Source organism: Leucoraja erinacea, chromosome 3 (assembly GCF_028641065.1).
Source record: "Leucoraja erinacea ecotype New England chromosome 3, Leri_hhj_1, whole genome shotgun sequence".
In the NCBI taxonomy this organism is placed as follows: Eukaryota; Metazoa; Chordata; class Chondrichthyes; order Rajiformes; family Rajidae; genus Leucoraja; species Leucoraja erinaceus.
The window spans coordinates 73,813,659-73,837,507 of record NC_073379.1 but is presented as its reverse complement, the minus strand read 5'-3'; the positions used below and the strand labels follow the sequence as shown (position 1 = coordinate 73,837,507).

At 41.2% G+C, this 23,849-nt stretch overlaps 1 protein-coding gene across 2 annotated transcripts in view; it reads left to right on the top strand.

Annotated features, from left to right (window-relative positions):
• Positions 1–23,849, top strand: part of naa35 (N-alpha-acetyltransferase 35, NatC auxiliary subunit) — a 55,649-nt gene that overhangs the window by 2,573 nt on the left and 29,227 nt on the right. For both annotated transcript variants that reach the window (XM_055632940.1, XM_055632939.1), the window contains exons 2-9: positions 7,150–7,279; positions 13,715–13,748; positions 13,959–14,073; positions 15,243–15,317; positions 18,049–18,216; positions 19,910–19,976; positions 21,056–21,099; positions 22,320–22,370. In XM_055632940.1, the coding sequence (XP_055488915.1) occupies positions 7,156–7,279; positions 13,715–13,748; positions 13,959–14,073; positions 15,243–15,317; positions 18,049–18,216; positions 19,910–19,976; positions 21,056–21,099; positions 22,320–22,370 (678 nt within the window). In that variant the 5' untranslated portion in view covers positions 7,150–7,155. The remainder of the gene's footprint in view (positions 1–7,149; positions 7,280–13,714; positions 13,749–13,958; positions 14,074–15,242; positions 15,318–18,048; positions 18,217–19,909; positions 19,977–21,055; positions 21,100–22,319; positions 22,371–23,849) is intronic.

The following is a 23,849-nucleotide window of genomic DNA, read 5'->3' as shown; positions in this document are numbered from 1 at the left end:
TCGCCGGGGGTCTCCAGAAGAGAGCACTCCGTTCGCTGGCCCGTGGCAGCCTGAAGCCGAGGTCTGTGGAACTCCAGCTGGCGTGGCGTCCGGAGCCTGGGATCCCTTGTTGGGGACCCCAGAGGAGAAGAGTTCCAACCGCCAGCCTGTGGCCTACTTCTAACCGCGGGCGCGGCGGGGACTTAGCATCGGGAGCAGGATCCCTCGCCGGGGATCCCTGGAGCAGAGCTCTGACCGCCAGCCCTGCAGTCTGTGGTGCTTCTAACTGTGGCGCGTCGGGGACTTTAGCTCTTCGACCGCCAGCCTGCGGCCTACACCATCTTGAAGCCGCGGTCTCCGGTAGGGAAGTGCCGATTCAGGACTTACCTTGTCTGCACATCTGGCCGCCCGCAACAGCGACTGCGGAGGTGTTGTGGTCCCGACCACGGGGGAAAATGGAGGAGGACTGACTAAACTTTGTGCCTTCCACCACAGTGATGAATGCTGTGGTGGATTTTTGTGTTACATTTTTATGGTGTGTTTTTTTTTAATTGTACCGCTCCTGGCAAGTTCATTTCACTGCACTTTATTGTGCACGTGACGAATAAATCTGACTTGACTTGACCCTCACCACCATATTTCACAGATGCTTTGGATCTTGGCCAGTTCCTTCTCTCTTCCTTCCTACTTTGCTCTTGCCATCACTCTGATGTAAGTTAATCTTCGTCTCATCTGTCCACAAGACCTTTTTCCAAAACTGTGGTTACTCTTTTAAGTACTTCTTGGCAAACTAACCTGGCCATTCCATTTTTGCAGTTAACCAGTTGTTTGCATCTAGCAGTGTAGCCTCTGTATTTCTGTTCATGAAGTCTTCTGCGGCAGGGGTCATTGATAAATCCACACCTGACTCCTGAAGAGCGTTTCTGATCTGTCGGACAGGTGTGTGGGGATTTTTCTTTATTATACAAAGAATTCTTCTGTCATCAGAATGAGGAGATAGCCGCACATTTGGATGGCGGTAACAGGATCGGTCCGAGTCAGCATGGATTTACGAAGGGGAAATCATGCTTTACTAATCTTCTGGTATTTTTTGAAGATGTAACCAGATAAATGGACACGGTTGAGCCAGTGGATGTAGTGTACCTGGACTTTCAGAAAGCATTTGATAAGGAGATTAGTGGGCAAAATTAGGGCACATGGTATTGGGGGTAGAGTGCTGAGATGGATAGAGAAGTGGTTGGCAGACAGGAAACAAAGAGTAGGGATTAACACGTCCCTTTCAGAATGGCAGGCAGTGCCTAGTGGGGTACCGCAAGGCTCGGTGCTGGGACCGCAGTTATTTACAATATACATCAATGATTTGGATGAAGGGATTCAAAGTAACAGTAGCAAATTTGCAGATGACACAAAGCTGGGTGTCAGTGTGAACTGTGAGGAGGATGCTATGAGAATGCAGGGTGACTTGGACAGGTTGGGGGAGTGGGCAGATGCATAGCAGATGAAGTTTAATGCGGATAAATGTGAGGTTATCCACTTTGGCTATCTGAATGGCGTGAAGTTGGGGAAAAAGGGACGTACAACAGGATCTGGGGGGTCCTTGTACATCAGTCTATGAAAGTAAGCATGCAGGTACAGCAGACAGTGAAGAAAGTGAATGGCATGTTGGCCTTTCTAACAAGAGGAATCGAATATAGGAGCAAAGAGGTTCTTCTGCAATTGTACAGAGCCCTAGTGAGACCACACCTGGAGTATTGTGTGCAGTTTTGGTCCCCTAATTTGAGGAAGGACATTCTTGCTATTGAGGGAGTGCAACGTAGGTTTACAAGGTTAATTCCCGGGATGGTGGGATTGTCATATGCTGAGAGAATGGAGCAGCTGGGCTTGTACACTCTGGAGTTTAGAAGCCTGAGAGGATATCTCATTGAAACATATAAGATTGTTAAGGGCTTGGACACGCTAGAGGCAGGAAATATGTTCCCGATGTTGGGGGAGTCCAGAACCAGGGCCCACAGTTTAAGAATAAGGAGTAAGCCATTTAGAACGGAGACAAGGAAACACTTTTTCTCACAGAGAGTGGTGAGTGTGGAATTCTCTGCCTCAGAGGGCGGTGGAGCTAGATAGGGCTCTTATAAATAGCGGAGTCAGGGAATATGGGGAGAAGGCAGGAACGGGGTCCTGATTGGGGATGATCAGCCATGATCACTCGAAGGGCCAAATAGCCTACTCCTGCACCTATTGTCTATTGTCTACCAGCTGTGTAGGTCTTCCTTGGCTTGCCAGTCCCTTAGCGATTTGTAAGCTCACCAGTGCTCTCTTTCTTCATAATGATGTTCCAAACAGTTGATTTTGGTAAGCCTAAGGTTTGCCTGATGTCTCCAACAGTTGTATTCTTGTTTCCCAGTCTCATAATGGCTTCTTTGAAATTCATTGGCACAACTTTGGTTCTCATGTTGAAAAACAGCATTAAAAGTTTCCAAAGGTGATGGAAAGACTGGATGAAAGACTAGGTGCTGATAGCTCTCTTATTAAGGAGGCAATTAAACACACCTAAGCAATTGCAAACGCCTATGAAGCCCTGTGTCCCAAACATTATGGTGTCCTGAAGTGGGGGAACTATGTATAAACACAGCTGCAATTTCTATGAAGGTGCTGGTCGAGCCTTCCGCGGCATTGCAGCTCCCGACTTGACTCTCCCGAGACTGCGAGCCCTTGATGGTAAGTCCGCAGGCCGCGGTGGGAGCGATCCCAGGCAAGGGATCCGCTCCGGTTAAGTCCGCGCCCCGCGGTGGGGTTCACGACAGTCCGAGGCGGCTTCCAGCTCCAGCGATGGTCGGCCGCAGAGCCCGGAGAATATGATCCGAAAAATGATCACATCTCCGGGAAGGTAAGAGCTTGAAAAAAAGATTCCCCCGATCCCCACCCCCCCACATAAAACAAACCAAAGTACATTAAATCAAACTTTTATCAAACACTAAAAATAACAAAAGATGAAAAAAACGAACAGACTGCCAGCAGGGCTGGCCATCTCCCGCCCGGGCGCCCAAAGCAGTCTTAGAGTGGTTTCAGAATTTGGACTGCATACTATTATATCAGGGCAGAGCTGTAGATGTTGTGTACATGGATTTCAGTAAGATATTCTACAAGGTTCCGCATGAGGGGCTGCTCTGGAAGGTTAGATCGCATGGGATCCAAGGAGAGATAGTTGAATGGATAGCAAATTGGCTCCATGGAAGGAAGCAGAGGATGATGATGGAAGGTTGCTTCTCGGACTGGAGGCCTGTGACTGGTAGTGTGCCTGAGGGTTCGGTGCTAGGCCCGTTACTGCTAGTTCTCAGTTCCCCTTAACTCTGGGTAAAAGACTGTGCATTTACCCTATCTAATCCCCCACCCCATGATCTTCTATATGATCAACCTTCATTCTGTTGCGTTCGAAGGAATAAATTTCTAGCCTGTCGAATCTCTCCCTATAACTCAGGCCCTCAATTGTGAGCAATATTCTTGTAAATCTTCTCTGCCCGTTTTCCAGCTCAACAGCATCCTTCATACAGTAGGGTAACCAAAACTGAACACAATACTCCAAATGCAGTCGCACCAACATCTTGTGCAACTGTAACAGAACATCCCAACCTCTATACTCAATATGTGTAGGAAAGAACTGCAGATACTGGTTCAAATCGAAGGTAGACACAAAATACTGGAGTAACTCAGCGGGACAGACAACAGAAGGAATGGGTAGACAAAAATGCTGGAGAATCTCAGCGGGTGAGGCAGCACCTATGGAGCGAAGGAAATGGGCAACGTTTCGGGTCAAAACCCTTCTTCAGACTGATGTCAGGGGAGTCGGCGGGACACAGATAGAATGTAGTCGGAGACTAAGACTGGTGGGAGGACTGGGAAGGGGGAGGGGATGGAGAGAGAGGGAAAGCTAGGGCTACTTGAAGTTAGAGAAGTCAATGTTCATACTGCTGGGGTTTAAGCTACCCAAGTGAAATATGAAGTGGGTTAAAGCAGACTGAGCATAAGTGTTCAGCGAAGCGATCGCCGAGCCTGCGCTTGGTCTCGCCGATGCAAAGCAGTTGACACCTGGAATAGCGTTTACAGTAGATGAGGTTGGAGGAGGTGCAAGTGAACTTCTGCCTCGCATGAAAAGACTGCCTGGGTCCTTGGATGGAGTCAAGGGGGGGAGGTATAGGGGCAGGTGTTGCATCTTCTGTGGTTGCAGGGGAAAGTACCTGGGGAGGATGTAGTCTGGGTGGGAAGGGACGGGTTCACCAGGGAGTTGCGGAGGGATCAGTCTTTGCGGAAAGCAGAAAGGGGTGGAGGTGGGAAGATGTGGCCAGCAGTGGGATCCCGTTGTAGAGCAGAGGGATCTAGGAGTGCATGTACAAAATTCTGGAAAATTGAGTCACTTTAGATAGGGGGTCAGGTGGTTTTTGGTATATTAGCCTTCATCATTCAGGGTATTGAGTAATGCTGGATAACTCAACGGGACAGGCAGGGTCTTTGGAGAGAAGGAATGGGTGACGTGGAGGTGGTGAAAATGTTGGAGAATTATATGCTGTATGCCATGGCAGAGGGGGTGGAAGGTGAGGACAAGGGGGACTCTGTCCTTGTTACGAATGCGGGGAGGGGGAGGGAGCAAGAACGGAGCTGCGGGATATCGAGGATACAGCATATAATCCTCCAACATTTTCACCACCTCCACGTCACCCATTCCTTCTCTCCAAAGATCCTGCCTGTCCCGTTGAGTTATCCAGCATTACTCAATACCCTGACTGATGAAGGCTAATATACCAAAAACCACCTGACCCCCTATCTAAAGTGACGCCATTTTCCAGAATTTTGTACATGCACTCCTAGATCCCTCTGCTCTACAACACTCCTCATGACCCTGCCATTCACTATAAAGGTCCCGTCCTGGTTTGACTTTACAAAATGCAAAACCTCAGACTTATCTGCATTAAACTCCATAAACCATTCCTCAGCCTACTTGCCCAGCTGAGTGCACCAATCATTGAGCCCTCAGAAAGCTCATTCTGTTTCACATAGTAAATGTTTGAATTTAGGAATGGTCTCAACAATTTTTTTTTTAAAATACTGTAAATGCTTCCAATCTGCAATGAAAACAGAAAACACTGGAAAAGAGAGCATTGAAGATGGAGAGGGATGGTTAGAATAAAAAGAATGTCACTATTAGAATAAAACCAAATAAATCAACATAGCTGTTAGAATCAGATTATCCTTCTGTGCTGCAGGTGACCTCTTCCCTTCCCACGTTTCAGGGACCTAAACAATGTCTACACAAAAAGCAGTGATTCACTTGCACTTCTAGTTTAGTGTATTGTAATTAGTATGTGATCTTTATGCATTTGGGAAACCAAATGCAAATTGGTGATTATTTGCAGATCATCTTTGTTCAGTCTACAGCAATGATCTTCAGTTTCCTGTCACCTGCCACTTTAATTTCCCATCCTATTCCCATACTGACACATCTGTGGTCTTCTGCACTGTTACGAGACCCAAAGCACTGTTACAAAGACCCAAAGACTCCGGTAGGCGGCGCGACTCTGGTCAGCAGCGGCCTCTGCAGCCTGTCCGCGTTTTTTATTATTTTTAGTCTGTGTTTTAATGTAGTTTTTGTTATTTTATGTTGGGGTGTGTGTGTGTGTGGGGGGCGGGGGTGGGGTGGGGTGGGAGGGGGGGGAAACTTTTAAATCTCTCCCAGCACTGGAGACCCGACCTTTTCTCGTCGTCGGGTCTCGGTTTGTCGTTGAGGCCGCAACGAGGAGCGGCCTCCAACAGGAAGAAAAGCCGGGGACTCAGGTGCCGACTCACCTCACTGTCGCGGAGCTGGCCGAGACCAGAGCGGGTGGAGCGGTGGAGGAGCGCTGCCGCTTGCTGCTGCTGCTGCTGCCCGACCTCCGGAGATTGGGAGGCTGCTGCTGCGGGTCTGCGGACGGCGGCACCCGGGAGCCCGCGGGCTCCCTGGAGGGAGACCCCGCTTTTCGGGGCTCCTGCAACGGCGACTTCTCCCCGCCCGAGTTGTGGGGTCGAAGAGCTCCTGGAGCGGGGCCTAGCACCACTGCCCCGCGCGGCTTGGAACGGCCGCGGGACTGTGCGAGCGCACGCCGGGGTCTTTAACACCCAAGACCCGGTGTGCGACCTCGCACCACCCGGCGTGGCTTTAATGGCCGCGGGACAATCGCCATCGCCAGCCGGGGGCTTTGACTTTGACTCTGACATCGGGGGGGGGGAGAGTGCAGTGGAGAGATAAGTTTTTTTGGCCTTCCATCACAGCTATGTGATGGATGTTTATGTAAAATGTAATTGTGTTGTGTCTGGGGTCTATTTGTGTGTAATGTATGGCTGCAGAAACGGCATTTCATTTGGACCTCCAGGGGTCCAAATGACAAATAAATAGACTATTGACTATTGACTATTGAAGCTTGAGGAAGAACAACATATCTTATGTCTAGGCATATTGCAGCCTCTGGACTCAATATTAAGTTATCCAACATTAGGTAATTTGCTGTCTCTTTCTGTCAGTATCTGTAATGGCTTTTTTTTGCCAGCTATCAATTTGTATATTGACGCCATTTACCCTTTCCATTAATATTTTTTGGACTGCTGGGCATTTCCCGCAGCCTGGTTATTAGGAAGACATAACTCAAACAAAGAACCATAATCTGATACTAATGCCAAAAAAAAAAATTTGGTCTCCACCTTTCAGAGACTATCTTCTGCACTACTGACAATTAACTTGTTTCCTCTCTCTTCAGTTCTGATGAAAGTTTTCAGACCTGAAACATTAACTCCATTCTTTCGCCATAGGTACTGCCTGGCCTGCTGAGTGTTCCCAGTATTTTCTGTTATTATTCCTACCTCATCTAGCCTGGATTCAGAACCATGGCCGGGACTTGGAAGAATAGTGCTGGTTTCCTGCATCACTTCCATAAAGATTTACAATTAAATATTATTTATTTTGCTATTATTTTTATAAAATTATGATATTGTTTATCTTCATAATTGACAATGCCTCTGTCTGGAAGTCTTAAAAAAAGTCCTACTTTTCACTTGGCATGCAAATAATTAATCTTCAACTGAATGGGGTATTCGGAGGAAATGGGAACAAAGTCTTTTGAACACCATTTTGTATAATTTGATCTCCAGGTTACCATGGTCACAAAAGCATCTTTGGATGAAGACGATGTTGGTTGGGGGCTTGGCATCTCAGAAAAGATGGAAAAGAGTAATGCAAACTGGGTAGATGTGACAAAGGAATTCAAGGATTGCTGTAAAGGTAAAATGTGCTTCTAGCTTAAGGGACCTGTAATAAAATGTAAATGTTTCCTGTAATATGAAAAGTGTAACAAAACACTATTTTAGTATTCCTCTTTCCGAAAACATTATCAATCTTCTGTGTTGTTAGTCCAACCAAAAGTTCTAATTTACAAAATAAATACATTGCCTTGCATCTTTTTGCAAAAAGGCATAATGATACAGAAAGATTAGATGCCATGATATTAAATATTGGACTGTCTCATTTTATTTAGTTTTTTCTCCTTCCTCTTTCAAAAAGCATAGGATAAAAGCAATCCCACTCATTGTTGGGTTTTTATAGGTAAATTAGTTTGTTCAGTTATAAATTTCTAGAACTTTTTAGTCTACTTTCTTATTATGTTGGTATTCAGAAAGGAGTGTAATCATTTTGTTAAAATCTGCCCATAGATGTATATGGTAAGGCTTACTTTTAACGTGTGCACGATGCTTTGAAAGTACTTTAAAAATAATATATACATGAATTTGCCTCTGGTCCTGTGATAAATTGCTATAATATTACTAAAAGTTTAATAAGATAGTAGTCTTGTCTCATCGATTGTTCAATTGCTCCTTGAAATCTGTGGCCAGTTTGGGCACAGTTCCAACTGGATAAATTGGGATGTTATCAATCATATCCACAGAAAAATCACCCTTTTGCACTTTGAAGGTTCAATAGTGTAGAGAATCCGTTGCATGGCTGAGCATGTACCAACGAGCATGTACCAACAAGCATGTACCTACGAGCATGTACCTAAGATAGCGCCTACCTGCGGTGACATTTTGCCAGCGGCACAACAGAAAATCTCCAAATATAGTATTTCTGAGCTCACCTGTATCAAAGAATCTGCAGAAATCAACGATGTAAGTAGCGAACTGCTAATGCATTTAAATGCATTAGCTCTACTGCGAACTCCCGAAGATAGCGACTAAGGGAATCCCCGATCGGAGGGGAATCCCCGACCTCGCGAAGACTCGCAAGTACTGTACCTTTAAACACCGAGGGCTGCCTAGAGTACGGAAACGTGGTCATCGGGCAGGACTACAAGTAAGACTGAAGCGTCGGGGACTTCGGCCCCCTCTCCCTACCATCCTACTGGCCAACGTACAGTCACTAGAAAACAAAATGGAGGACTTAAGGTCAAAGCTGCTTTATCAAAAGGAGCCGAGGGAATGCTCTGTGTTCTGTTTCACAGAGACATGGCTCACCCCCAGCTCCCCAGACTCGGCGGTCCAGCCTGAAGGTTTCTCCATCCACCGTATAGACCATACGCAGGCATCTGGGAAAGGGAGAGGATGGGGCGTCTGCATCATGGTCAACTCTTCATGGTGCTCATACATGGCAGTCCTATCCAACTCCTGCTCTCCACACCTCGAACACCTGGTGGTGAAGTGCCGCCCCTTCTACCTACCGAGGGAATTCAACTCCATAATCCTGACCGTGGTCTACATCCCAGCCCAGGCAGATGTCCGTCTGCGCAATAGAGAAGCTGCACACCGTGGTCAACGAGCACCAGACAGCTTACCCCGAGGCATTTACCACCGTAGCTGGGGACTTCAACAAAGCCAACCTGAAGAAATCGCTCCCTAACTTCCACCAACATGTCTCCTGCAGAACCTGAGGATCAAACACCCTTGACCACTGCTGCACGACCATCAAAGATGCCTATCGCTCTATCCCTTGCCCTCACTTCGACGATGCTGCTTCTTCCAACATACAAGCAACAACTGAAGAAAGCACCCACAGAGGTACAGAGCTGGTCGGTGGCTAGGGAGGCAGAGGAACAACTCCAGGACTGCTTGGAGTCTAGACTGGGCAATGTTCAGGGACTCAGCAACGGACCTGAATGAATACTTCACAGTCGTTACAGACTTCATAAGGAAATGTGTGGAGGACTGCGTTCCCACAAAAACCTTCCGAGTGTTTCCTAACCAGAAGCCTTGGATGAACCATGAGATCCGCACTCTTCTGAAGTCCAGAACCTGGGCATTCATCTGGCAATGCAGAGGTCTATAAGAAGTCCAGATACGACCTTGGTAAGGCGATCAAAAAGGCCAAAAGGGACCTGCTCCAAGCTGGAACTGTGACAGAGCTTGAATGCCATCACCAAGGCGAAATCAGAAGCGGCTCAAACGACAGCGAAGCATCACTCCCTGACGAGCTCAATGCATTCTACGCACGGTTCGATAGGGAGAACACTGATGTGCCTTCCCGAGCCCCTATTCGCCCTGACTAGTCATAGTCATAGAGGCCAACATCAGAAGATCCTTCAGGGGGATGAACCCTCGGAAAGCGCCTGGACCTGATGGCATACCTGGTCGAGTTCTCAAAACCTGTGCGGGATTTTTTGCAGACATTTTCAACCTCTCACTTCTGAGGTCTGAGGTTCCCACCTGCTTTAAGAGGGCATCAATAATACCGGTGCCCAAGAAGAGTATGGTGATGTGTCTCAATTACTATCGACCGGCGGCATTAACGTCTGTGGTGATGAAGTGCTTTGAGAGGTTGGTTATGGTGCACATCAACTCCTACCTCGACAAGAACCTCGACCAACTACAGTTCGCATACCGGCACAACAGGTCAACGGTAGATGCAATTTCACTGGCTCTCCACTCCGCACTGGACCACTTGGACAATAAAAACACCTACGTCAGGCTGTTGTTTATAGACTACAGCTCAGCGTTTAATACCATCGTTCCTTCCAAGCTGGTTACCAAGCTCACGGAACTGGGCCTCTGCACATCCCTCTGCAATTGGATCCTCGACTTCCTCATCCACAGACCACAGTCTGTTCAAATTGGAGGAACCACTTCATCCTCAGTAACAATTAGTATGGGAGCACCTCAAGGCTGCGTGCTCAGCCCCCTGATTTACTCACTCTATACCCATGACTGTGTAGCTAGTCATAGTGCGAACTCCATCATCAAGTTCGCCGATGACACCACTGTGGTTGGACGAATCACAGATGGGGACGAGTCAGAGTATAGAAGTGAGAGTGACCGACTTACCAAATGGTGCCAGCACCACAACCTGGCTCTCAACATCAGTGAGACCAAGGAACTGATTGTGGACTTTGGTAGGGGAAGGATGAGGGCCCGCAATCCTGTTTATATCAACGGGATGATGGAGGAGAGGGTTCAATAACTTCAAATTCCTGGGTCCAGGAAAGATCACAAGATCTTTCCTGGACCCAGCACACTGATGCAATTATACAGAAGGCACATCAGCGACTCTACTTCCTGAGAAGATTACGGAGATTCGACATGTCGAAGAGGATTCTCCTAAACCTCTACAGGTGCACGGTAGAGAGCATTCTGACTGGGTACATCATGGCCTGGTTCAGCAACTTGTCCATCCAGGAGCGAAAAAGACTACAAAAAGTTGTGACCACTGCGCAGTCCATCACCGGCTTTGACCTCCCCACCGTCGAAGGGATCTATCGTAGTCGCTGCCTCAAAGGCAACCAAAAGCATCAAGGACCCACACCATCCTGGCCACACACTTATCTAACCACTGCCATCAGGAAGAAGGTACAGGAGCCTGAAGACTATAATGCCAGGTTCAGTAACCGCTACTTCCCCTCGGCCATCAGGCTATTAAACACAACGAATAAGCCATGAGCTCTGAACTGCAAACGTTATTATTTGTCATTTGCACTATATTTGTTATTTATTGAACTTTTCCTTTTTTCCTCCGTTATATACAATGTTTACATATTCGCATATTCTGGTTGTGCTGCAACAAGTAAGAATTTCATTGTCCCGTCCGGGACATATGGCAATAAAACACTCTTGTCCTGTCTTGAAATACGATACCTTAAATAGTTTTTATTTGATCACTGTTTAAATACAATTAGGATAAAGTTCCAACTTTGAATTTATTATTAGGTTAATTTCACATTTAAAGTACAGATGTACTGTATCCAAGATGTCAAGTGTGTCATAAGAGGGAAGATTGAGTAGGTTATATTGAGTTTCTATTCTTTAACATTTAGAAGAATGAAAGGCCACCTAATTGAATGTTAAATCTCCTTTGAGATTTCTGTTAAAATGTCAGCCTATCATTCATAACGCGCAAATATTACGCTTAGCATTCATTTTGCACAAAGCTTTGTGTCAACTAAAATTGATTAATCTTCACGGCAAAGCTAAATTTGAATATCAAAAATCTTTTATTAAATACAGTCATTTCTGACGGATTAAGAAGCCTATATTGAGCATCATTCTGCTTGTTCTGGTGTCAGGATGGGTCTTGAAAGTGGATTTGTGCTGATTTCACACCACCATAACAGTATTTATGTGAAGTAAGACCAGTTGATTCTACATTGATTATGTAGCGATGTTACAAAACCTACCTTCAGCAGCGCTGCAGTTCTGCCACTGGCCGTGTGCACGACTTTGCGCCTTTGGTGGGGGGGCGGGATTAAAATGTAGGTTTGTATCGCTTGTCGGAGAGGGATTTCCTCGGGCTGCTAGTCGATGAAGAAAAATCGATCGGACTTCCGTTCCCATTTTTTTTTAATTAAAAAATCGCTGGACAATTTAATAGTTGGATTAAAGTTAAAAAGCGACCGAATGCCCTCAACGCCTACAATGTGATGGATCGTAATATCAGGACAAAATAAAAGGTAAGTCATTTATTTCACACATAATCTTGCTTATTAGGGTGGCTTTAATCTAATTTTACGACGCAAAAATGTTATTTGGTCCCCTATACGAACCAGCAGTTTCCTGCCATTAAAATTCATGGCATCGGCAACATTCCAATCGATCGCATTCCAGAAACATCCACTCGCAAGATGATTTAAATCCTCTTTTTTTTGGACAATCATGTCATAAATCGTCTATATTTTGTGTAATTTTCTATCTATAGTCAATATTTTTATACTAAATATCCACAACAGTTTTAGCCACATGTATTGTGCAAAAAATAATAATTTTGATTATATTGAGAGTGGATGTTTCTAGATTAATTTATGGGAATTAAACATTAAATTCCTTCCATCTGGCATATAAGTTAATGACAGTGGGATTTAAAAATCATGTTATATTATGAATTCTCGTGTGAATGGGATTAGTTTGTTATTTGGATACTTAGGCTATTAAAAAATATATATTCTTTTCTTAAGAAATGTTTAGACCTTTTCTTAAGAAATGTTTAGATCTAGTAATTGAATTTATATGAATTTAATTGATTAGATGAATTTAATTGATTTGATGAAACTGATGAATATGAATTTTTAGTTGCGTATTTACTATTTGTTTTAGCGTTTAACTTTATCATTTCTACCTTTTTTCTAAAACTACAAATAATAACTTGTTTCTGTTAATGCTGTTCAGTGCTTTTTTTTCCTTTACATTTTAAACAGATTTTTCCGAAGAAGAAATGCAAAATTGTCCATTCAAATGCCCAGCAAAAGAGACTGATTTGGACAGCATTCGAAAAGATTATCCGAATTTGGACTACTCCAAATGTGATGTCTACAGGACATTCTTAATGGGAAAGTAGTGGGCAGAAAGGCATGTCATGTGTGGTTTGAAGAGCAAAAACTTGTAGTTTACAATGCCAAAATTGAAAAGTTGAAGAAAAACAAAGTGTACAGAGTTGCTTATTGGTTACAATCTGAGGAGTATGATGATGCTACTGATTATGATATGCCAATGTACCAGCTAGCAACTGATCATCTCCATAAAGACTTGGTCTATTGCTTGAAATTGTAATTTATTTACCTAACTGTCACGGACTTGCAGCATATAATACAATAATATTAAAGTTCTGATCTTGAGAATATCAAATTTTTGAATTTTCAAGGCAGTCTGGATGTTTATTACTATTTACGTCACAACGGTCAATTTTGTAATTAGCTACAATTAGGTAATTAACTAATTATATGCTTTAATTTCAGGTCATCCAAGTAAGATGGCTCATATTTGTTTCAGAATGCTTCAATCTATAATAACTGAAAATTTAATTCAGTTCTCTTAATTTTTTTAAAAGTTACGGGCGTTTGACTCCTCGATCACATCTTTTGTGTTAAGTCATTTGAAAAGCAATAGTGAACAAGATGCTAATTTCCGAGTATGAAAATGGCCATAACTTTTTTAATACTAAGATATGAAAGTGAATTAAGTATCAAATTAAACTTTTTATGCTTTATCTGATGGGATAAATTACAGACTAGATTTTTAAAATCTCAAAATGTTGTAACATTGCTAGATTATGCAGCAACATAAATGGTTGATGTTAAGCATAATATTATCATGTGCACTAACATCACAATGTATTGGCAAGTGGTTATTTATGTAATTATGTTTATAATGTATTGTAATATTTGTGAAGCTATGCTTAACTTGTCTATATTAGATCAATGAGTGAGATATAGTAACAAAGAATAATTTCAAATCTGTTTTATTTTAGAACTTAAGCTGGGTGAATTACTTCATGACAAACTGTGAGTATGACAGCGTTTTCATTGGATATAATTTGAATTCTTTGGAACTTCTCAGTTAATCTTCCAGTCATAACATTGCTTTCAAAATTCTATAAATACTTTTTTGCTTGCTCCCGTTCACTGGAAATTACTCCTACTCTGTAGTGTAAGTAGTTGACAGTAATTGATGTACAAAATTGTAATTTAATGTATTTAAAATTATTCTTCCAGCTTTGGTCTGTTTGAAGCTATGTCAGCGATCGAGATGATGGACCCAAAGATGGATGCAGGAATGATTGGTAATCAAGTTAACCGTAAAGTGTTCAACTTTGAACAGGCAGTCAAGGTTTGGCACATTCATTGTTTAATTAAAAAATCCATAATTTTAGCCAAGACAATTTATGTAGTTATCATGTAAATGATTTTTTTTTTTTAAGTGCAGATGCCAGCAATCTGCCATAACTACATGTAAGATGCTGGAACCGATCAATAGATAGGGGGAAATGTTGATTCTGATATTTTTTTTCCACAAATGCTACCTAACCTGCATATTTCCAGCATTTTTATGTTTTTATGCCATTCTTACAGTTGCTACTGTCAATTTATATGATACACGTTTCACCTCCTTCCTGATAGCAAGATACAAATTGGATGCAAGATTTCTGTTTGTTATTGACAAAGATCAGACCTGCTCACCTAAATGAGAAAAAAATAAAGATGTATAAAAGAGTTTCAAATTTATGTCTGAATAAACTTCTGTAAAGGATATGAATTGATGCAGATTTTTAAAAAATCAAGGGGTTTTTTTTAAATCCTGTAAGTGACTTGAACATTTTGGGTAATTAATTTGTTGTGGCAGGGACATGTGGTTAAAATCAGAGGAAATATCAGACTAAGTTTATGTAATTCACAGGAATGGAAAAATATATTTTTAAAGCTTTTTTTCCACAAAAATTTGAATTCTAGCAACATTCCAGACCTGTAAATTGACCATTTTAAATGATGATGGCTTAATGAAACATCTAATCAGTTCAGGTGAAAATTATGTTGTGTTACTTGCACTGTGATTGTGTGTGCTTTATATTTTTTTTTAATTGTTAATTCCTACAATGTAACTTTTAACTGCCAGGGTAAGTATTTTATTGCATTTCCTTACTTGATCTGTATTTCCACCTTCCAACTTCTCTTCTCACTTCTTCTCATTATCACTTTGCAGAATCCATTAAAGTCAGTTGCTTATTTTTACACAACCCATGGTTCCATTTGCTCCAGGATATTAATGTTTAAACTTGTATGCTCACACTTCTCAATTCTTTAGCACATTATAAACATGTAAATAACTGTAACCGTTTCTTCAGTAATTTTGAAACTGAATGTTCATCCATTTCAATCTGGTTGTATTTAAAAACTTGAAATCGTACTTATTGCAATGGGTGAAGTTTATATTGTTGATCCACCATTTTTTAAATGCCGAGTTTTTTGAGTAGTAATGTTTACTTTTGTTTCTTTCTAAAGGATGGAACTATTACAATCAAGGGTCTAACCATGCCTGAACTTATAGGTATAATAGACACATGCTTCTGTTGCTTGGTGAGTTTGTGGTTTTTGTCTAATGGTTTTAATGGAATTGTTTTTGTCCTATGCCTTTAACATTTTTCAAGTAACTATTCTATTCTCTTTTACAGTTAATTCCTTTAAATATTTGTGATTTATAGAAAATAAGTTACATTATTGCTACCTAATGGATTCTAGTAATTTACCTACATCTTTAAGATTTTCAATCAATTTAAGTTTCAATCATAGGGCTATATGGCATAGAAACAGGCCCTTCAGCTCAACTCATCAATGCTAACCAAGCTAATGCCCCATGCCTGCACCCGGCCCAGTCCTTCCGAATCTTTCCTATCCATGTACCTGTCTAAGTGTCTTTTTAAATATCATAATTGTACACTTCACCTGGTTGTTTGTTCCATACACACATTGCCCTCTGTTTGAAAAAGATGCCACTTGGGTCCCTTTTAAATCGTTCCCCTTTTATCTTAAACCCATGCCTTCTAGTTTTAGACTTTCCTATCCTGAGGAAAAGATTGTCCATTCATATTGCCTATGTCCCTCAGGACTTTTATAAATCTCTATAAGGTCACTCCTCAGCCTATCTAGCATCTCCTTATAACTTAATCCTTCCAGACCTGGTAACATCTTCATCAACCTTTTTTGTGCCCTTTCCAGTTAGTAGGATGACTGGAACTGTACATTGTATTCCAAATATGGACATTAACAACTTGTACAGCTTTTTCTTGTTGTGTCACTACACTTTTCCAAGCCACTGCATGGTGTGGGCTCTGGCACATGGCACAGAAGACCTTGAGATCTTCTGGTTTACAGGGCTCTGGGAGGAGGGGGCAGGAAAGTAAGTGCTCCATAGTTTGGGTTGCCTCCCTGCAGTCACATTTGGTTGGTCCATCATTATTGTACCCCCACTTCTGCACGAGGACTTTGCACCATCCGACCCATGTTCTGAGGTGATTGAGGCAGAGCCAGATTGGCCATGTCTCTTTCGCTCCCAATGGAAGGGACTCCTCAGGGTATATTGTCAGTGTGGTGTTTTGATTGTAGGTTTGTCACCCAAACATCTATCCTACAGGTGCGGGGGTTATCATTCAGGGATTGAACTGCATGTAGGAAGCAATTTCTGGATTTTAACCTCTTTGGTGCCTGGACATGTTGGAAGAGTGGGTGATAAGGGTCATCCTCCTGCTTGGTGTGTTCCACTTTTGAGGTACAGGTCGTCAACACCGGGTACAGGTCGTCAACTTGTGTGGGTTTGGGGCAACCAGAGATGGTTCTGCATGCTGCGTTTCCAGACTGGGCAGGCATATTCAGCTGCTGACTTGAATAGCTGCAACATGATGTCCTAATTCCTGCATTCAGTACCCTGACTGATGAAGGCACCTTCTTCACCACACTGTTTTCACTGCTTTCAAGGAACTAAGCGCCTCTGCCCTTGCGTCTCTCTGTTCTTAACGTTCTCTTCTTAGCTTTCAGTCCACCAATGAAAGAATTTTCAAATCTGCTTTCATAACTAACATAAAAATAAAATGTTACCTATACCTGCAGACAGTATGACCTGCAGCCAAATTAAGTATCATAATCACCTACTTTTATATTAATGCAGTTAAACACCAGTGCTCACCAGCTGCTCTGATTTCATTTAGTAAGGTTGTTGACGCATCTCACTGCAGGTTGTTAACTAATGTGGCAGACAAAGAAATACACAAAATAAACTCTATTACAACTCAGTCTTTATTAATATAGGATTCAAAGTACAGGCATTCAATTATATCGTGTAACTCTTATTGACTTTGTCTTTAATTCAATATTCTAGCTTGTTGCTTGTTACATTGCATCTCAAAACTCATGGTTTGTACCTTGACACCATACCTTGATATGGACTGTCCAGCTTACTTCCAGTGGTGGACCCAAAATGGTGGATGCAACTATCCAGGAATACCACCATGGAAGGAAGACTCCAAGTTTGGACCTCAAGAGAAGACCACTGGAAGTAAACAAAATCTTTAGGAAAGAACTGCAGATGCTGGTTTAAATCGAAGATAGACACAAAATGCTGGAGTAACGCAGTGGGACAGGCAGCATCTCTGCAGAAGGAATGGGTGACATTTCAGGTCGAGACTTGGAGTCTTCCTTCTGTGGTGGTACTCCTGGATCAGTTGTCCTATTCCTCTGGTCTTCACAGTAAACACATGTAAAATTAGGGTCCCCCACCCCCCCTTCCTGCTTTGTAGAGCTTTAACTCCTAACCACGTAGTTACGAGGTGCATTGCCTTTGTCTAGCTCCTCAAAATATGTACTAAATCTTTACTATTTCTGCAAACCAATTAATATTGACGCTTTTAAGTCTTCAACAATTTTCCCAAGTTCTTTGCATTTTCAATTGTGCTCTTCAAGCTGATCAAATTGGCAATAAATTATTACACAATAAGCTAGTATTTTTTTCAAAAAGCAGTATTTGGTTTATTCGCATATGTTTAGCTTGTTGGAATTGGGCTCAAGGGACAGAGGTAGGAATACTTTTTATTGATCTGTATTTATTTTGGACTTTTGAAGTTGTGTTCTTTTCCTTTGACAATCACTTGTTGAATATTACACAGGTCAATTGGTTTGAAAGACGAGTGTGATTTTTATGCATGTGATGTTTACTTTTTCTACAAGGATAGAATCTATTTTATGAAATTTTATTTATTGTTGGAAGCAGTAAATATCGGTTAAAATTGAAATCTTAACTCATAGTTTCTTCTAACAGATAACTTGGTTAGAAGGACATTCTTTGGCCCAGACAGTCTTCACGTGCCTTTACGTTCACAATCCAGACTTAATTGAGGATTCGGCGATGAAAGCCTTTGCTCTCGGCATTTTAAAGATCTGTGACATTGCCAGAGAAAAAGTTAATAAAGCAGCTGTTTTTGAAGAGGTAAGAGCAGAAATATTTGCCATTAATTTGAGCACACGTTGAAATGGATTTTTGCCCATGGGTAAAAATTAGTTTAAACTTTGAGATGAAAATAAATATGTTTGCTTTGTCACTTTAATACTGGATATCGACAAATACAACAAATAATATTTGTATAAAATCTGGAATTGATAAACAGGAGATCAAAAGAAAATGATAGATGGTTTTAAATTATGGTTTTTGCACCGCAAATGGTTAATTTACTCGGAAAATTGAAAGCAATGACAGAAGAAACAGCAACATCCAATAAAATGTCACATTCTCGTAGCCAGTAATCTCTCAGTAGCAGGCACATTATGTTTTCCTGTTTTAGAGTATGCCCAACATGTTGAACAAATAGTAGTGAGAGACAGTGAATCGGTTCTCTTTCTCCTTCGCCCGTTGACTTTTGATATCAATAAAGCCTTTTCCAGGCCAGTGGAAGAAAATAAAGTGTGAATTGTTAGAAATGTAGAAACAAGATACAAAAGTTTACAATAGATACAAAAGTTTACAAAAGAGGACACAGCTCTTTTCATGTTAAGAGCTAATTCAATAATTAACATTTGAGCATGTTTTCTTACGATTAGGCATTAGTGACATAAATATAAATTGGTGGTATATTTTTCCTCTTTATCTTGAAAGTGAATCTATCTTGTTTTGTGAGCAGAATAAAGTGTCTTACACTATATTTTCTAACAAAATACCATATTCCATGTTAATGTACTTTGGACAAAGTTATTACTTTAGTTTTTCTTTTTTTATAATAACAACACAACTTTGCATTATGCTAGCAGAAACACAATGAATTGAAAACTGGTTGTCCAGAAGTTCACCTTCAGTGACAAACACCTTATTGGTCTATAAATATCTACTGCCCGTTGAATCTTATCATGTTTATTTGTTTAATTTGAAGTCGGTGGAATAACTTTTCTTCGTGTATTTAACAATCTTCCCGCCCACACCCCATTAAGATATAGAAGATTAATTTAGATCACTGCACACTGAATGTGGAGTGATCTTGAGCTTCCAATTACCTATCTCTCTAGTTTTCTAATCCATTCCTAGTTTAATCTCTATCTTTGGCGTCCTAGATCAATGAAGGATCTGTAACTCGTCTTATAATCATGCACATTGCAACTTACTTTATGAGCCCATCATAAATTTGAAACATTTCAGGTAGTTATATACCATGTATATTTTGTATTATTCAATTTTATTTTACCTCTTTTTATTGGTAATTTCAATTATTTTCATATTCATACCTCCCACAAACATAACTCTTGTTATTCATGGCTTTACTGCCCTCTTTTAGTCAACACCACCACTTATGTAATTCTCTCACTCATGGTCTCCCTTTTTATTCTTCCCCTTTTTATAACGCAAATTAAAGCATCCTTTATTTCTTACTTTTCCCATTTCTGACGAGAGGTAATTAACTTGAAACAACATTAAACTATTTACTTCCACAGTTGCTGCTGAGTGCTTTCTATATTTACTGGTTTTATTCTATTGTTCTAACAGTTAATTAAGTGGCGATTTCCCCCTCATGAAGGGATCCTCTCTGATGGGAGAAGAATGTAGTGAAGATAGTAATCCACAGGAGGTGAAAAGTAGACCCATACATATTGCTGGAATCAATCACTTGGAGCTATACCTTTATTTGTATTTTCAGGAGGATTTTCAGTCGATGACTTATGGTTTCAAAATGGCCAATAATGTCACAGATCTAAGGGTTACAGGTGAGTTTTTAAAATATTGTTGGCATAATTTCTACAACTTGTTTTGTATTTCCTACTTAATGCCTGTTTTGTCAAAGGAATTAGATTGATAACTAATTTGCAATAGCTAAACAAATTAAAGATCCTTTAAATATATTTTAAATTGTGTACAATGTTAACCTATGAAAATCTTTGAACTTTACTGGAGAGGAGACTGTTTTGTCCATCATGTCCAAGAAAGGTGTCCTGCCTAATCTCACTTCCTAGTTTTTAATCTTTAACGTTAGGGTTGTGCTAGATTAGGTGCATATCCAATACTCTATAAATGCACTGAAAAATTCAGATTTCTCAACTCTAACTATTTTATTATCCACTATTATTATTTTTTTTGCTGTTCTGAAGAAAATCAGCTTACACTTTTTAAAAAACAATCTTCACTTTTTCTAACTGTAACACTATTATCATATTTTGCACTCTAGTATTTTTATTTTTGCACTGCCTCATGTACTTGTGTATGGCTTGATTGTACTGATTTGACTGGACAACACAAACAAAGTTTTTCACCGCATCTTGGTACTTGAGACAAATAAACCAATACCAAAAAGACTGATAAACCCTTAGTTGGAAATGGTTTGAAAATCAAAAGAGGATAATCATGACATTTACAAAGTGAGACAGAATAGAGAGAATATAGAACAAGCAGAAGACATAGAAAAATATTTTTAACACACCTATACCAGCTTTTACAGTGATTAATGAATGTAAATATATAATGGAGAAGAGTACAATATGTATTGGAAATGGCAGCAAAATCAATGTGATCCAACTGTTTTGAAATTACTCTAACTAGGTATAATATTTAGAAAATAAAACCATAGCAATTAATTTAATTGTATTATTAATTATTGAAACAAATTGATATATGTTATGTGCCTCTACTAATGAACTAGAGGAGGCAAAATATATGTGGAAAAAGTACTTTTAAGGTGCCATCAATCCATGTAGGACTATTGATACATAATTTGTGACTGAAGCTTTTTGGTCTGTTCATATATTGGATGAACTAATATTTTTCAGCATTTATTAAATTCTATCTCTAGGCATGTTGAAAGATGTGGAAGATGATTTGCAAAGAAGAGTGAAGGTAATTTATCATTTCAGTGTGTTAAGCATCCATTTTAATTCAACATTCATATATAATACATAATTGGGTAGATTAAGAATATGATTAATGCTAAAGCAAGCAAGCATAATTTGTAATTTTCAATAAATATATTTTATTGTGAAATAAAATCTCAACATATTAGATGATTCAGTTGATGACCAAAATAAATTAAAGATCGGTATCACAGAGTAAAGAATAATAATTTTGCCAAGCAGAGTAATAATATCCAGAATGGTGAATGTTTTAGAAATCGGCAAAGGATATCAAAAATTAATAATGTGCAAGGTTAATTTCCGGGATGGCGGGGCTGTCATATGCTGAGAGAATGGAGCAGCTGGGCTTGTACACTCTGGAGTTTAGAAGGATGAGAGGGTACCTCATTGAAACATATAAGATTGTTAAGGGCTTGGACACGTTAGAGGCAGGAAACATGTTCCCGATGTTGGGGGCGTCCAGAACCAGGGGCCACAGTGCAAGAATAAGGAGTAAGCCATTTGGAACGGAGATGAGGAAACACTTTTTCTCACAGAGAGTGGTGAGTCTGTGGAATTCTCTGCCTCAGAGCGCGGTGGAGGCAGGTTCTCTGGATGCTTTCAAGAGAGTTAGATAGGGTTCATAAAAATAGCGGTCAGGCGATATGGGAGAAGGCAGGAACGGGATAATGATTGGGGATGATCAGCCATGATCACATTGAATGGCGGTGCTGCCTGCACCTATTGTCTATTGTCTATTGCACTCTGTAGAATATGTCTCAGGTGGGGTGGTCAGAACGAAGACTGTGTATTTCAGAAAGGATGGGGAAATTGGAAGTTAAGATTCCATCAACCGCACCTATTGTAGTGCTCACAACCAGCCTATTCTACCACAGGAAATTTGAATATTGAAGTTGTCTATCTAATGTGTTCGTTTATCTCAAAAGTGAATTCTTCTATAATTAAATATTTATGTAAAACCACTGGTAACATTTGATCTAAGAATGTGCTCATCAACATAAACTACTTTCTAAGAATAGAATATTGTGTAACCACATCCAAAATTTGTGATTTAACATAATATAATGACAATTTGGTGAAGAATATAATATTCTGAAACGGCAGATTTCAGAAATTGTGGGACACCTTTGTTGGGGATACAGATGTTTTATAAAATGGTTTCTCATGTTTTGCACTATAATTAATGTTTCTGTTTTTTTTTGTTAGAGCACTAGGAGTCGACAAGGAGAAGAGCGCAATCCAGAGGTTGAACTTGAAGTAAGCATATGTCAAGATAAATTCAATATATAATTTTTGTGCACCAGGTAGTATTCTGGATCATAACCAAGTGAAAGGCATTGCATAGAATTTGAGCGCTTTTGCAGCAAAATGTTCTGTAATTTCTGATCACATAACCTTAGAATTTTTAAAATATTTTCCTTGACTTGATGGTGAACAAAATCATTACTGACTTACGAAAATACTGGAGCACTTCCTTAAAACATATTAGAACTTTTTTCAGGCACCGAGAGTGAGTGGAAAGCGTTTCAAAGCTTTCCCATTAAGGCTTTTTCAGGCAGTGAGAAGGACGAAAAGCCATGTATTTGTCTTTTGGAATGGAAGCAAGAATCAAATGCCATGATGGATCTCTTAACAGCAGGAAGCAGAGAGTTGTTGTAGAGGATTGCTTTTCCAAATGAAAGACTGTGACAAGTAACATGTTTGTGATATCTGTTAATGATGTGGATGTGAACACAGGAATTATGATAAGTTAATTTATGGATTATATAAAAATTGGTGGTGTCACAGATAATGAATAAGGTTGTCTAACACTACAGTATGACAAAGTTGGGTGGAGCAATGGCAAATGAAATATAATCCTGCCAAGTACCTGATGTGTGCATTCCCCTGTGTGCCTGGGTCCTGGACTTTCACACCTCCAGGCCCCAGGTGGTCAAGATGGGGAGACGTACCTCCATCCCTCTCACCCTGAACACAGGATCCCCCTAGGGTTGCGTCCTCAGCCCCCTACTGTACTCCCTGTACACACATGACTGTGTGGCCAGGTTCAGCTCCAACTCCATCATCAAGTTTGCTGATGACACTGTGGTGGTGGGCCTGATCTCCGATAACGATGAGAAGGCCTACCTGGAGGAGATGGCTGACCTGGCACTCTGGTGTCAGAACAACAGCCTCCTCTTGAATGTCACTAAAACTAAGGAGCTGATTGTGGACTTTAGAAGGGCACAACATCCGAGGACATACACGCCACTGGGGATAAATCGGACTACTGTGGATAGGGTGAGCAGCTTTAAATACCTGGGAGACCACATCACAGAGGATCTGACATGGAGAACACGCACTGCCGCACTGGTGAGAAAGGCAAGGCAGAGCCTTTACCACCTCAGGCAGCTGAGGAAATTCAGAGTCTCTCGGAGGATCCTTCAATCTTTCTACTGGTGCAGTAGAAAGCATCCTGACCAGAAACATCTTGATCTGGTTTGGCAAAAGCTCTGCCCAGGCTCTGCAGAGAGTAGTGCGTTTGACTCAACGCTCCATGGGAACTACACTCCCCACCCCCCGGTAGGACCTACACACCAGGTGATGCAGACCCAGAGCCAACAAGATCATGAAGGACCCCTACCACCCAAGCAACGGACTGTTCCTGCTGCTAAGGTCAGGCAAGCGCCTCTGCTGTCACGCTGCGAAAACAGAGGATGAGACGGAGTTTCTTCCCACAGGCCATTAGGACTGTAA